The following is a 15,246-nucleotide window of genomic DNA, read 5'->3' as shown; positions in this document are numbered from 1 at the left end:
TTCATCGGACTCTCCCTGGCAGCCACGCCTGGTGGGACCAGTTATCTCCAACCCAGGAGTATAGTAGGATCTGAGTGCCTCTTTGAGGAAACTAGGGATTGGGACATAAGGGTCATTCAGCTTGCAACTCTAGACACAGCAAAACACAAGCTAAAGTTGGTTTGTTCTTATTAAAGTTCACAGTAAAGAAACCTCAGGAATCAGGTAAACCTAGTTCATATAAAGCATGGATGTACTGTTCTAAGAGCAATGCTGGAATATTTAATAATACTGCTTATGTTTAATAATGTCGGGTATTTTAATTAAAAAAAATTAAATGATTTGGGGTTTTCTAATTGAAGTATTACCTTATTGGATTTAAAATATAACCCATTTATCAGAGTCCTGCTTAATCACTGCCTTCCTGCAGCTCCCATTGGCCGGGAATGGTGAACCGCGGCCACTGGGAGCTGCAGGAGGCCATGCCTGTGGATGGTCAATGTAAACAAAAAGTCTCTTGGCCCGCCAGCGGATTACCCTGATGGGCCACGTGCCGAAGGTTGCCAGCCCCTTCAGTAATAGATTGCTGAACTGGTACATTCAGCCAGAAAGTGCACCTGTCACAGCTTTAGCAGGATGCACACGGGAAACCGAAATCAGGGATGCTTAGTATGCTTGCTGTGGAAGAGGGAGAATAGTATGTTTATGGATCTATTTGTGCAGCAGTTTTTACAGTAAATGAAGTATTCTTGCTGTATGCTATGAATGGGGGTGTGTGATTGTCATGAACTGTTTATTGTGGATGAGTTGATTGCCAATCAATGTGGTGGGGGATGGTGGTTTGTGTGACATGAATTGTGGGGCTTTATTATGGTTTGATCTGAATAGATGTATTGAGAAATTGTGTTTGGATGCAGTTTTCCAATTGTGTCTTTTCATGTCTTTATTTTTATTCTTCAAAATACACATTATATGATGTGGTGCAGTGATGACAGTAGACTCCTTAAATAAAACAAAAGCCTTTGTGAGTATGGCAGTGTTGCAAAAAACACTATTAAAGCATTTTCAGGCGGGCCAGCTGCTTATACAACATCAAAACACCAGTAATAAACCAACACCCAAACCAGTAATAACATAAAGTGCATAACACAAATGTTGATTAGTATAAAATATTGGAAACCAGTGGTAATAAGTTGTCAACATTTGATGTCCCCTGGACCCCTACTCACCTTCTTCTTCCCCTTTCTACCATGTTTAGCATACTCTTGGTGCTGCTGCACAGGGGTGGAGGACTGCAGGAGGTACATTTACCCTGTCCAGCTAGTGTTCAGTCCTGCTTGCATGGGCCACCCAACCATGATTTTGTCTAATGTGTTCCTGGTCTGCAAGACATGCTATTGTGGAGGGGACTCAGGATGTGGTGCCGGTGGAGCAGGAATCTGAATTCTTGTGGTCATTAGCACAAGCAGCCTCTCAAACAGGTCTTTCTGCTGAGCTCTGTCTTCTTCCCTCAAGCGATATTCCTACTCCAGAAACTGTGCTGCAAGTCTCTCCTCACATGCCGCAGTTCTCTCCTGGTGCTCTGCTGCCCGTCTGTGCCTTTCCACTTGCCATGAATCCTTTCCCCTTCCATATTGTAACTGCTTGTTGGCTCTGTCCAGGAGGTCTACCATAAGTTCATAATGGAAATGCTTCATCTTTGACCAGTCCATAGCAGTTCAAAATCCCAGGATCCTGCTGGACTCTGGCTGGGGTGCTGAGGTGAAAGGGCCTGAAAGCAGACATCAAACAGTACATTTATTGTCTCAGTACTTAAAAAAAAATGTTTGGAACATCCTCAGAAAACAGTGCCTGTGGAATCTCGAAGTCAAAAAAATGATACTTTGTAAAACTCAGCTTCAGTATAGTTTTAGAGGAATGCTTCAATTCCCAGAAGCTTCATGGGCCCAACAGAGTTAATCAGAGTGAAAGGAGTATGCACAATAGTAAGCTGAAACATACACGTGCAATATGTTTACATTTTTTTAGGCCATTGTAGGCAGGAGAGGAGACGTTGCTATGGTTTATTACCTAATGTGTCTCAGTTTTTTTCAGGCATTCTGGAGGACATAACAATCCTTGAGGTTCCTGAATGGCAAAGAGTTATTCTATTCCAAGCTACTGGTGGCAAGCCACACATGCTTGTCTCAGAGCTTTTCAAGTATATGAGGACTGAGCAACACATCCATGAGTGGAGTGGGCAGGTGTCCTATAGAGGAGGGCCTGGAAAATATGCCCTTCCCCAAAATGTGACTACCTTTCCGGAGTTCTTACTATGGAAAAAGTTTCCAGCTTATCAGCAACTTGGGTTGGGTCAAAATTCATAAGGGAATCAACAGGATGCTGTGCTAGTGTCCATATTGGATTACTGACTCCCTACAGTTTACGATACAGCCTGCTCTGACTACATCTACCTGTGGACTACGTACAAAAACACATGATGATATGAACTCTCAAAGAACTGCATAGACCAGGGGTTGGTAACCTTTCAGAAGTGGTGTGCCGAATCTTCATTTATTCACTCAAATTTAAGGTTTTGTGTGCCTGTAATACATTTTAATGTTTTTAGAAGGTCTCTTTCTATAAGTCTATAATATATAACTAAACTATTGTTGTATGTAAAGTAAATAAGGGTTTAAAAATGTTTAAGAAGCTTCATTTCAAATTAAATTAAAATGCAGAGCCCCCCAGACTGGTGGCCAGGACCCGAGCAGTGTGAATGCCACTGAAAATCAGCTCACGTGCCGCCTTTGGCATGCATGCGATAGGTTGCCTACCCCTGGCATAGACAGATACCCTGGCACACTGGACTGCATACAACCCCCTGTTGTATTTCAGACATTGATTTTTGTCATCCAGGCTCTACATTTCCCCTCTCCCCTGTACAGTTTGTTTACAGTTGGCTCGTAATGCTGTGGCATGGGCTAATTCTCCAATGTGGTGTACTAAAAGGGAAGTCAATATATGGTTCTTATTTTGAACACTCCAGTACATCTTTGTAAGAATGTGTGAGTAGCTCGTAATATAGTAATGTTGAGTGCTCGTTCAACTATTTGTGCTTCCTGGTCTCCATTTTGAATTCCAGTTTGTGGTGGGGTGATGCCAAGTTGCTCGTGTGCATTTCTCCATTATCGGATATACACTGCTACTCATAGTTTATAATAAAAATTGCATTGGGTCATAAACTGGAAATCCCTCCCATTTGTATATTAAAAACAACATACCTGGAGCCAAGCACATACCAGGCACTGGGGCTACTTCTGTGTCTTCTGTTTCTGCTGTTGGTTTCAACTTCCAGGAGGCTGCGTCTCTGGAGGGTCACCACACAACTCCTACAACTATGGACCCAGGATGTGCTGCCGCTGCTCTGGTGCAAAGCCTCCTTGGGGACTGGTGTGAACAGCATAGTCACTTTGCTAGCCTGATCTGGCACCTGCTGGCTCCCCAGTTATGCTATACTAGATTCAGGGATCAGAAGGTCACCATTCTGCTGACCAGGCTATTATGAACCGCTTGGGGCTTGGTGTAGTACGCAGCACCCAGTCAAAGTCCTCATAAAAGAGGCAGGATGACAGAGAGTTCCCAGAGGTACAGTTTTCATCCCTGGCTTTCTGTTAGCTATTTCTTGGTACATGTGGTCATTTCTGATACTCTTACTGAAGTTGAACATGTTGCTTGCCTTGCACCACAGATTTATCAGAATCTGATTGTGGTCCTGTGACCACATAGCCGTATGCTTGGCAAAGGACTTCTTCCTGTAGATGGCTGAAGCTACTGCAGGTTCACTCTGGAGCTCAGCAATCCATAATTAAATGGAAGAATTAAAAGCTGAGCAGCTGTATTTGAACCAGACACTTTCTTCAGTTTTCTGCAAGTTGATTGGCTAGTCTTGGGATAGAAAGGATATGAACACTGGCCCATGGGATTGTGAAATACTCTCTGGACATGAATCTGATGGACCCGGGACCAAGCTCTGTCCATGCTGTAAAATGATGCACTGTGGAGCCAAATCCCACTGGGACTCTGGCTTAAACCCCTCTTGTTGGGTCCAAGGGCTCAGGTCCAGAGGGCTTGCTGGCCTGAGTCCAATAGATGTGTGTGTATAGACAGAAGGGGGACTTGGGCTTGAGTCTGAGCCTGGGCATACACTGCAGTGTAGACATACCCTCTGACTCTGAGTCAGATCCCCATCAGTAGAATGGTGATAAAAATACTTCCGTACCTCACAGAACATTGGGAGGGAAAATACATTAAATATGATGAGGTAGTGGAGGCTATATAAGTACCTAATATAATTTATTATGGAGTGTGCTCATGTATGATGGGAAGTGTGCATGTACTTATGGTGTTTTATGAACATTTTACAATTATCCCCCTGATAGATCTTATATAATTTTAAAAGCAAAGTTTTCTGTATGATTCTATTCCTTGCGTCATGCTGGCTATTCATACAGATGACTATTTGAGATGCTTGCTTGTGAAATATGTTCTTTGATTTGCATACCTTTCTTTGATGAGCTTGACTGTGCAGCTAATGTAGGTATATTATTTGTATGGGTATTATATACTTTAATCATTTGACAGAAAATAGAACAATGGTAGAATGGTAGACAACACAAAAAGGAGAAGAGAAACAACCTAACATAGAAGGGAACTGGGAGAGAGAGACACCCAGTGTGTGGAACAAGGGAGAGACATGTAAGGAATTTGTAAAGGTTTTTTTGGAACTAGTTGGGAGCAGCACACTGTTTCATGACCAGATCACTCCTCCTACCATAAAATCCATGTGTGTGTGGGGGAAGGGGAGCAGAGTTTGCTCTCCTGAGAAGTAGGGTACTTAGCCCCTCCCCCTCAATAACAAAAAGCATGGAAGGTCATTTTAGAGCTGCACAGATCTCGATGGATTTGCATGAGACATGGAGTCTTCAGCGCATAGCCCTCTGTCTTTGCACTGGCTTGAGAGCCCATTGCCCCCAAGTCCTCCTCCAGGGCTTCCTCCATTAGCAAATGTCATTCATAAACTTCTTCAGGGGTTGTGGGGGGCGGGCTTTAGTCTCAGTGAAGTCTTCCTTTTCTGGCAGTGCTACAGAACTCTGGTAGTGCTCTCATGATTAAGGCATGAAACTGGGAGGCAGAAGATCTGATGTAGGAGGCAAGTCAATTAGCCTTACTCTGCTGCTGTTCCCTGGTTGTGAGACTTCATTCATTAATATTTGTAGAGTCCTTTGAATTAACCTTCATTAAATCCTTGGATTATTAATCCTCCACTGTATTATTATGAACAATCAATTCCTTTTTATTTATTGATACAAAAACTTCTTTTTGATACCAATTTTGGTTTTTGTTTATGTGGATACTTATCCTGTGATCAAAGGTATCTAGTTTGTCTACCTGGGGAGCTTTGCATTATTATTTATTTATTTATTTATTATTTTGGCTGTGTGCTGTTTTAGTCGTGGATTTAGTTCTTACATGTTGACAGTGTATTGTACGCAGTACGATATTCCTCATGGTCTGCTACAGTCTGTTTCTTTCTTTAGGAATAAAGATATGAGTTTTAATCTTTTAATTTGCCAAGAATGTAGCCTATGTTTTGTTGTAGTGATAGGCTGTGCAGTTTTGCAATGGCCTTTTCATGTTTTGCTGATTTAAGCAATATGTGGTAGTAAGGTTTGTTCCCATAATCAATGAATAAGATATCATCCAAACACCCTTTTTGTAAAAATTAAGCCCACACAGATCAATTTCTACAGTTGACACCTGCACATTAATTAATTATAAATAGATTTAATGATCTAGAAAAAATATATTTCATATCTGCCATGGAGCCTACACACATGAAGATCTTCTTAGACATTAAAAGCTACATGGAAGAAGGCACAAAGCCCTTTATTTTTAATCTGAGTAGTCATCTGAGGGAGAAGCTAGATGCTCCAGAAGTGCAATTAGAATAGAATAATGTACAGAGAAAAATGAAGTCTATTACCACAGAGCATATACCATATGAATGGGACCATCTGAAAGGACACTGGAAGATAGGTTATTATAGCTTTCCCACACAAAGGACAAAAACCTTTGTTTTATCCTCAGGAAAGCCAAAGATAAACCACTTTGGCCTGTATCTCATTTGTTACCTTATATTCTGTTATTGACCTATAGTATAATGCATGTTGATTTGTATGCTTTACATTGAAAAATTCATTCTTATTATATAATTGAGGATAGATATCATGGAGTCCCTTAAGAGCATGTTACCAGCCCAGGTAAATAAAAATCCAATATTCTCTCATAAGAAGTGTTGTAGAAACCACTGTATTGCTTTGTTAAAAACATTGGGGCTTTGTCTGTTAACAGAAAATGGAGTTCTTCATGGAATATTGACTAGTATTTTACAAAGACTAGACACTTTCCAGAGAGGATGTTATTAACCCAAGTCATGAATAAAGATGTGCTATATATCTAAAGAGAAATTCCTAATGTAACTGTGTAATTCAGTGACTCGCTTTCTCAAGGAGCATGTCAATTATTCTGTGCCTTGTTCAGCCTTTTAAAGCAGTTTTGCATTTGAGTAGATGTTTAATTTTGCATGTGCTTATAGCAGAAAGGAGATGCTTACATTTTAAAATATTGATAGAAATAATACGTGCAAAATTCCCATAATTCCAATAACATAGTTTGGAAGAATACCACCCTATTTTGCTGTCCAAATAAGTAAAATAGCTCGGCATGAGAATTTTACAGATAGGATAGGTAATTACCTAGCAAAAACAAAAATATCCGAGAGCTCTGAATCTAACTTTGCATGCCTTTTTGTACTGCAGCATGTTAAGAAATGTGATGAATTAGGGTTGATTGTAATTACCATAAACTTAAGCAATTAACTCACAGAATTGTTTGAAGAATTCTTTTGAACTCTCTGCTCATGTTCTTAAGTTGTTGAGTTTCAATGTAACTATTTTCTTAGGCCTGGGCTACGCTAGCGAAGGGGTTCGAACTAAGATACACAACTTCCGCTATGCTGTTGGTGTAGCTGAAGTCAAAGTATCTTAGTTCGACTTACCTGGCTGTCCTCATGGCAGCGAGTCGACTGCTGCGGCACCACCATCGACTGTGCTTACTCCTTCTGCCGAGGTGGAGTATGAGTGTTGATTAGCGGATCAATTTATTGTGTCCAGATGAGATGCGATAAATTGATCCCCGATACAGCAAACACTGCCTGCCGATCTGGCAGGGTAGTATAGACGTATCCTGATTTCTGAAAAATACAAAGTTTTTTTCCTTTCTGTGGCTTTTTTAGCCAGATTATTCTCCCCTTATTCTGGCAAGCTGTTTGTTTCCTCCTCCTTCTCAGGATAAACAAATGTGCAGGGAGTACATGTCTTTATTTTTGACTGCATTCATTTTGATGTTTAAATTTAGCGGTGCTTTTGCTAAAGTTCTTCAAAACTCAGATCATTTTGGAGCTCAGAAAATAAAAGCAATGATTACATTAGTTGAGCCTGAGCTCGAACAAACTGGAAAAGTAGTGAAAGTGTAAATTGAAGGATAACTGTGTAGTGAGTTGTTGATGGACTTGTATTTTATATTGGAAACTGCTCGCATTCATTTTAAAGCTACAGCTGTCATGCTAATGTGGGAGAGAGGAAGGGAAAAAAACCCATTCATCCATTTCCTATTAAACAAACAGATACATTACAAGTGAAATAACTTGACATGTTCAGAGCCTATTCAATTGACTGGCTTGCTGGTATGATTATGGAACAATATGAGTTAGAGAGTAATGGAAATATATTTCATCATCTTCCTTAGCCTCCCTATAGTACCACACTTGTTCTGATATAAGGCAGAGGGTCTGTGCCTCCTGGCTGTATAAGAGTGGTACTATAGCTAGTGGTCAAAGCAAAGGGAAGGGGAGTCCAGAGTCTTCTGTTGAATTCCTGGCTCTGCTGCTGGCACTTAACCTCTCCATGCTTAAGTTTTCCATATTGTAAAATGGTGATAATATTTTACTCACTATTTTAAAGTGTTTTGAGAGTCTGAATAATAGGTGTTATATAAACTGTCAAGGATTATTATTACTATTATTCATTACACTTCAGCAAAAAAAATTAATTGGTACTATATATGGGTGTTTAATCATAGAGACTTCTTTAAGCCAAACTTTATATCATTTCTTTTTTTCACTGATTTTTTTTATTAGACTTTTTCAGAGGGAAAAAAAAGACTTGTTCCAACTAATGACATTTCCCTCCACAGGATTTATGAACGTGTCATAGATCCTCCAGAAATGAATCTAACGCCAGGAAGCAGTTTATGGCTAGGACAGCGGAACAGGAAACATGGTTTTTTTAAGGTAAGCAGATATACAGTAGCAAATGTAGGGCACTAACCTCAGCTTTATTACCTTGCACACTCCCTTCATAGGAATTTCAGTAGGGATAGTAGGTATCTGAGGAACACAGGTATGGGTCCAACTTGTCACAAAAGGGCCTGATTCTGCATGGTGTGGACTGTGCTCTCAACTCCAATTGATTCCACTGTGCCTTAGGAAGTATTCCTTGTCCTCCTGCAGTGTATTGTCCTGGATCACTTGTGACTGGAATGAAATTGTGGAACATAGTTTTAGGAACCCAGCCAAGAGTCACTATCTTAAAAACCTTAAGAATAATTTTTTACAATGGTCTGGGTGACCAAGCGATGCATCTCCTAATATTCATAGACCAGAAGGAATTGGGCTTCTTCTCTATTACATCTACATTAGCCTCTCACTGCTATTGATGGACTCCATAGTTTCCATCCTTCACAGTTTAGGTCCCATTTGACTTCCATCAGGTAAAAGTCCTCTGTGGGCCTGACATTATTCACAATGGTGAAGGTATTTGCAATTGTGCACACTGCATGTGCCCTGCTGAAAGGCCCAGGAGAGTTAACTTCTTTCCTTAGTGAACTTCCCCTCTTTTTTACCTCTTTTCCACATGTCACCAGTGATCAACTAGTTCTGATTTTCTAGGCAGTTGATTTGATCCATGAGCTATAGTTTGTGCTGCATGGCTTTGAGGGTCACAGTGGCACAGAGTTTGAATTGCTGATAGTAGGGAGCCATACTATACTATCTCCCCCCTGTAGGTCCATGCACATTGCATACTATGTTCTCATATCTGAACAGTGACAGACACTGCTCTAACTGCCATTCACGTATAATGAACACTCAGGTCCTGGAAAGCTGACAACCATTTGAAAATGGTTCAGGGCGCTTAGGTCAGGCTTTTGGGATGCACAAGTGGGTCTGGAAATGGATGTTGGAGATGCTCTTTGCATAGGAGAGTGAAGATATCAAAACTCCTCCTTCAAAATTTTCCTTTGGTAACCAACAATAAGTGTGTGGCCTATGGGTCATCCTCACTGCCATAGCTGACAGAGTGCATGCCTGCTGGTTGTGAGACAGCCCAAGCCATCCTCGTGGACTAGACCAATGTAGGGATGGAGACCAAAAAATGCATAGGGAAGGCCCAATTAATGTTGTCTTGGAGGCAAATGCCCTAAGACCTGGGAACCCTATTTCCCTTTTTGTTTCTTGCTTCTGTTCCCTTTATCCCCTGGCAAGCCTTGCTGGCATTATGATCCAGGCTGAGTTGTTGTAACTCTTAAAAATTAATAATCTGTGCCATAGGCAAAGTTATAGCTAAAGCTGACCAACTGTCATATCTTATTTTGTGTCCAGTGGATCCACAGGTATTGCAATGGATCTGTTGCTGACTAAAGAGCATGGAGTTTAGTCAGTTGGTGGGTGGTATACAGCTGAATTCCTGATAAGTACCTTGTATCTTGGATAACAAAACACAATCTAAGTATTCATTCAAATCAAAACAGCATCAATTTGATAAAATAGTCCGTAGGATAGTGATATACTTATCTACATCATCTTGAGACTGGCATGGCTTTCCATTATCAGGATGGTTGACGACCAGTTCAGTTTCCTTTTGAAGCATTCATTATTTAATTGATGCTGCAGTTACTAGTTTTTGAAGAACACCCCTTCTCAACTTTTGTAGATTTTTCAGCCAGCCAAACAAAATATCAAATGCAGTATTGCTTAAATAGTGTAATTGGTGTGGCAACTCCTGTTTTACGTGTGTGTGTGCGCATGCATGCACTACCTCCATCGCTGTTTTGCTTTTATATTTAAGTTAAGGTCCAAGAATTGCACTTAGCATGGACTTCATTTCTTGTTGTAACAGCTGAACTGTCACTGTGGAGTGAAATTAACGGCATGATTTTATTCTACAGCTGTTGTTTTTTACCTCAGCTGCTTCCCATAATTCCACAGATGGTAAACATATGTTTAGAGCTGCATAGAAAAAAGTAAATTATATTGGATTCACCCATCTTTAATTCTTATTTTATGCAGACAGCCAGATTCTAGGAACTCTGGGATACTATACATTTGTAAATTAATATTTCTACACATTAACACTTTGGAAACAGCAGGGTAGCTAATGATATGCTAATGAGCTGCCAGTTTTTATTGATCATAATGAAAGTCGACAAGTGCCTTTCTTTGCTTTATGTTTGCTTAAATATTTTACTAACTGTCTGCAGGGCAGAAATGCGTAATTGGTTGCATTTTTTTAATCCTGCTTGTGAGTTTCAGAAGTCTTAAGGTTTTTTTTTTGTTTGTTTTGGTTACCCATTGCAAAAGCTTGGAATTTTGCCAGTTTATAAACAGTACGTATCTCCATCCATATATTTTCATGCTCAATAGGATCTCCCTTCCCTTTTCAAAGCAATTTGTTTCAGTGTTTTAACACATAAAATATATAATTATTTTCCTCATTGTAAACAGAGATCTTCAGGGAAATAAGAGCGGTAAAAAAGAATTAGCATTTTTTTGTATGTGTGGTGGAGCTGTGCTAGTATTTGTATGTGAAAGAATTGGGTATTCTGCACTTTAGCCTAATCATAGTTATTCCAAAAATATTAGAATTTTAATGGTGTAATGTACTATTCATTTTGCTTCTCCTTCTTCTGCCCCTTTTTAAAAAATGAGAAGCTTTCTTAAATGAATATCATTAATGTCTGTTTTAGGTGAGGATTCTCCTGTTGTTCCTCATGGACCTTTATGGAAGTGTCATGTAAGGATCTAAGTCACAATGGGCCAGATTCTGACCCTTTTATTTACACTGAGTGACTTCTTACTCCACAAGTAGTCCCATTTGGGTTTGTGGGACTACTGGTAGAGTGAAGGCCTCCTCAGCATAAGAGGGGATCAGAATTTGGCCCTTTATATAAACATTTAACAATACGTAACTTACCCTGTACAAATACCTCCGAGCTCTGCCCTTCCAGTGCTCCAGTTCTGCAAAGTGCTGAATGACTTCAACTGTCATTCAGGTCAGTGGAATTTAAGGGTGCTCACCATCTCACAGGAGGAGCTCTGTGCCTTCCAGGATATTGGCCTGAGGTAGACAGTGGAGTGAGCTAATAACAGAGATGAGATGTTTTTGTTTCCTCTACAAGAGGAAGTGCATGAATTATTCCTTCTGAAAAACAAGGATAGCATTTGACCATTCAGGTTTCTTCAGTGTACCCCAGTAGCAAAGATCATCTCTGTGTGCTAGGGATGATACTGGAGTCAGGTTAAGAAACAAAACTGAAGGGAACCCAAGGAATAATCTTTTCAGTAGCAGGCCCAAAACTTTAAAACACTCTCCCCAGAGGAGATCAGGTAGAATTTTACCCTTGCTAACTTCAGACCATGCTGAGAACCTCACCTCTTCAATAATTTATATAACCCTTGTGCAGTGCCCAGATACAATGTTGAATAGGAGCTTTGGAAATATATATTGATTAATAAATGAATAGAATGTACTTATGTGGCAGCACACATGCACAAGATGCTTTGCATATAAAAAGCCAAGGTTCCCGCTCCAAGGACCATATAATCTAAATCAAATAAATATGATACGAAGGGCAACAGTTCGGGCACAGGAGAATGATGTGTGTTACCATAAGAAGGCTTTGTGAAAGAAGTGGGTTTTAAAGAGTGAGAATAGCTGTATGAAATCAAGTGAATTAAAATGCAGAAGGTGAGAGTGTTAGTGCGCCCTGAATGTATCAGCCCTTTCATATAGCATTAATGGAGTAGTTCATTATATAGAGCAATGAAAGGAGCTATAAACATGCCAATGCTTTGCTATCAAATTCATATAAAATGAGGTGGCTATTTAAAGCTCTGCTCCTGCATTGTCTTCACTAGTGTGGAACTCTGCTGACTTCATTGGGACTTCATGCAGCTGAAGGTGTCCGCCTTAGGGTGTGATTCGGTAAATTGTTCATATAAAAGCCACATATAGTGATACTCACTTCTGAAGAGGAAAATCCTGATAGGTGCAGAACAAGCACAGCTCACATCATAGGCAAATACTGCTCCCATTGAAGTTAATGGGAAAGTTCCCATCTGTGCCTGACCACAATAGCTCATCTGTAGCTGTAATGTATATGATTATATATAATAATTTTCTTTCCAGACTGTATTGTTCATGCTTTGTTAGAACACCTATTGCCTTTGATAGGTATCCTTTAAATTATCATTTACATTGAAATAAATAAATAAATAAAATGAATATGTATTTTTATGTTTAGATATAAACCTATCCAAACCACAGTAATACACTTAAACATGTACTTAACTTTAAGCACACACTATTCTTGAACAGGGATTCTTTCCTGAGACAGGGCCTTTGTGCTTTCCTGGATGGGCTCCTGTCACTATGGTGATATAGTGTAGTGGAAGTCTATAATCTGAGTTATGCTTCTTTAATCATTTCACTGGAGAGAACTGAGTCTTAAAAATACATTTATGTGCTGCAGCTGTTAATTGTTCACCAATGGTCACTGGAAAGAAGTAAAGTAAGTAACATTCAGCATTGTTTTATAGGCTACTTCCCAACCAGTGACAATATCACTTCTCATTATTGTGATGGCTTCATTAGTCTCACAGATGAAAAGGTTAATAAATATATATTCTTCTGCTACAGAGGTGGTATGATCTGGTTATTTCTCTTAATATTTTCAATTAATATTTGATCTTGAAATAACAAGCAGGAAGCAGTGCTTGCTGATTACTTTCTGCTGTTTCAGAAAATGAACACATAAATGTTAAATGTTACTGCATTTGCAAGGCTTCAAGTTATCTGAGGCCTATATTTTATTTATAGATCAACCTCAGTATTCTGAGCAAGCCACTGTGTCTTCTACCTGCTTTTCAGAATCCATTCTATCACCATTTAACTGACAATAAAACCAGAATACACCCAAATCAATATTTTCATTCTAAGACAGCAAACTGGATGATAAATTTCTTCTTAAATTAGATCAGATAGGAGGTAGAGTCATAAACCCTCTTTGATTTACAGCGAGATACTTGGACTTCTCCTGGAAAATTCCCAGTTCTTTTAAAGTTTATTAAGGGAAAAGAGATCATCTAAGATGCTGAATGCCCTCAACTCCCATTAAAGCTAGTAGATGTTGTGGGATATAAGTGCCTGGTAGAGTCAGACTCTGAGAAAGAGCTTCAGTATTTGGCTCTAAGGAGCAAACCCCAATCCCCAGCACTCTATGTGTGTGTTTTGTCTTGGTTTCGGGGGAGATACACAGGAAAGGGGCTAAGATTTCTCTCTACAATGATGTGAAATGACAACAGGCTGCATTGTGTGGAAAGTGCTTCAGCTTACAATGTTCGATGCATATGGAGAAATGACATGGGATTCAACAGTGGTGGATCATTCAACCCTTTCACTTCCCCAGCCTGCCACTGCCCAGCTTCCAAAACCCCATATGTGCTGCTGTTGTGAAGGGACTTCCTACAGAGCTGAGTTATATATGACCCCTAAATCCTGCTCCCTCTCCATCCCGCATGCACAGGAGGCTTTCCTTACCTTTTATGTTAGGAACAAGATTGACTCCTAATTGAGCAGCAGAGAGAATTCATTATGAAATGTCCTTTTAAATGTGGTTTGATCTCCTAGGCTAATTTGGCTAAATGAATCAATAAGAACATTTCTAGATAGTGTGCAATTTTTGCATATGTTTTATCAAATCCAATGCCGCAAAGTTTTTTCTTGGAGAAAGGAAAGCTTTTGTAATTCATATCTTGTTCAGCTTTAGCTGAATTGTTCAGTTAGGGTGGCGCTCTTTGTAAAAAAACAAAAACAAAAACGAACAAACAAATAAAAATAATAAGCTGATCCGTTATTCATGGCCTCTTGGCAGAAAACTTGAGAATAATCTTGTAAGTTTTAACTGTCTGACTACAATCTATATTTACCAGCAATCTTTTCTTTTATAAAGGGCATCATTCAAGACGTGAAAGTCATCTTTATGCCCAATGGATATATAACTCAGTGTCCTAATCTGAATCGCAGTAAGTAGCAATTTATTTACTTTGACAATTGTAGATTTAAATATTAATTCAATATTTTTAAATATGATGATGCTTAGCTTTGTCCTGCATCATCTTTGTACACTTTTAATATGATCAGTTCAGGGAAACAGAAACTCTATTTAAGACATTGCATTTATGTTAAGATAAGTTACGCTGTTGTGGGTCCGGCATGCCCCGTCTCCTCCCAGGACAGGGCACGAGTCTCGATAGGTCCACAGTTGTGCCTCTGCACCCACAGCTAGGGCTATGTGGGCTAGTGATCAGAGTCACTAACTGCCCCCAGGTGAGGGGCTGTGTGGCCTAGCAGCCTAAGTCAGTCTCTATCAGGTTGGGCCACTACCACAGGGTCTCGGGCCAGGATAGGGGGACCCGGGCCCTCCCTCCCTCTCCACCAGGTCCCAACCTAGGGCCCTATCGGTAGCGGGGTTGTCTGCCACCAGCTTGGCAGGGATCCGGTCAAAACATGCTGGGTTAGCCTCCAGTTGTCCAATCAACTCCCCAGGTTAGCAAAAGAATCCCTGGGTTACTTCCTACCGGCTTCTCCACATCTTGTGGCTTCCTAGTTCCCCCAGTTCCTTCTGCCTCGGTAATGTCCGGAGCCTGGGGTTTGAGGGTTGCTGTCCGTGGCCCTTCAGCAGGAGCCTGTGGCACACCACTTTCCCATATGGCAGTCAGCCAAGACTGAGCCAGGCTGCTCCCTCTTATACTGATTTTGCACTTCGAGCATGCACAGTGAGAGGTTAACCCCTGCAGTTCCAGTGCAGGGCACGCATGCCCCATCGCAC

The 15,246-nt window shown here is 40.3% G+C and overlaps 1 protein-coding gene across 7 annotated transcripts in view; it reads left to right on the top strand.

Annotated features, from left to right (window-relative positions):
* Positions 1-15,246, top strand: part of NELL1 (neural EGFL like 1) — a 452,170-nt gene that overhangs the window by 69,562 nt on the left and 367,362 nt on the right. For all 7 annotated transcript variants that reach the window (XM_050955301.1, XM_050955299.1, XM_050955303.1 and 4 more), the window contains 2 exons: positions 8,275-8,371; positions 14,368-14,440. In XM_050955301.1, the coding sequence (XP_050811258.1) occupies positions 8,275-8,371; positions 14,368-14,440 (170 nt within the window). The remainder of the gene's footprint in view (positions 1-8,274; positions 8,372-14,367; positions 14,441-15,246) is intronic.

The sequence above is a fragment of the Gopherus flavomarginatus genome, chromosome 5 (assembly GCF_025201925.1).
Source record: "Gopherus flavomarginatus isolate rGopFla2 chromosome 5, rGopFla2.mat.asm, whole genome shotgun sequence".
Lineage (NCBI taxonomy): Eukaryota > Metazoa > Chordata > Testudines > Testudinidae > Gopherus > Gopherus flavomarginatus.
The sequence above is the reverse complement of the archived record's forward strand: the minus strand, read 5'-3'. Positions and strand labels throughout refer to the sequence as shown.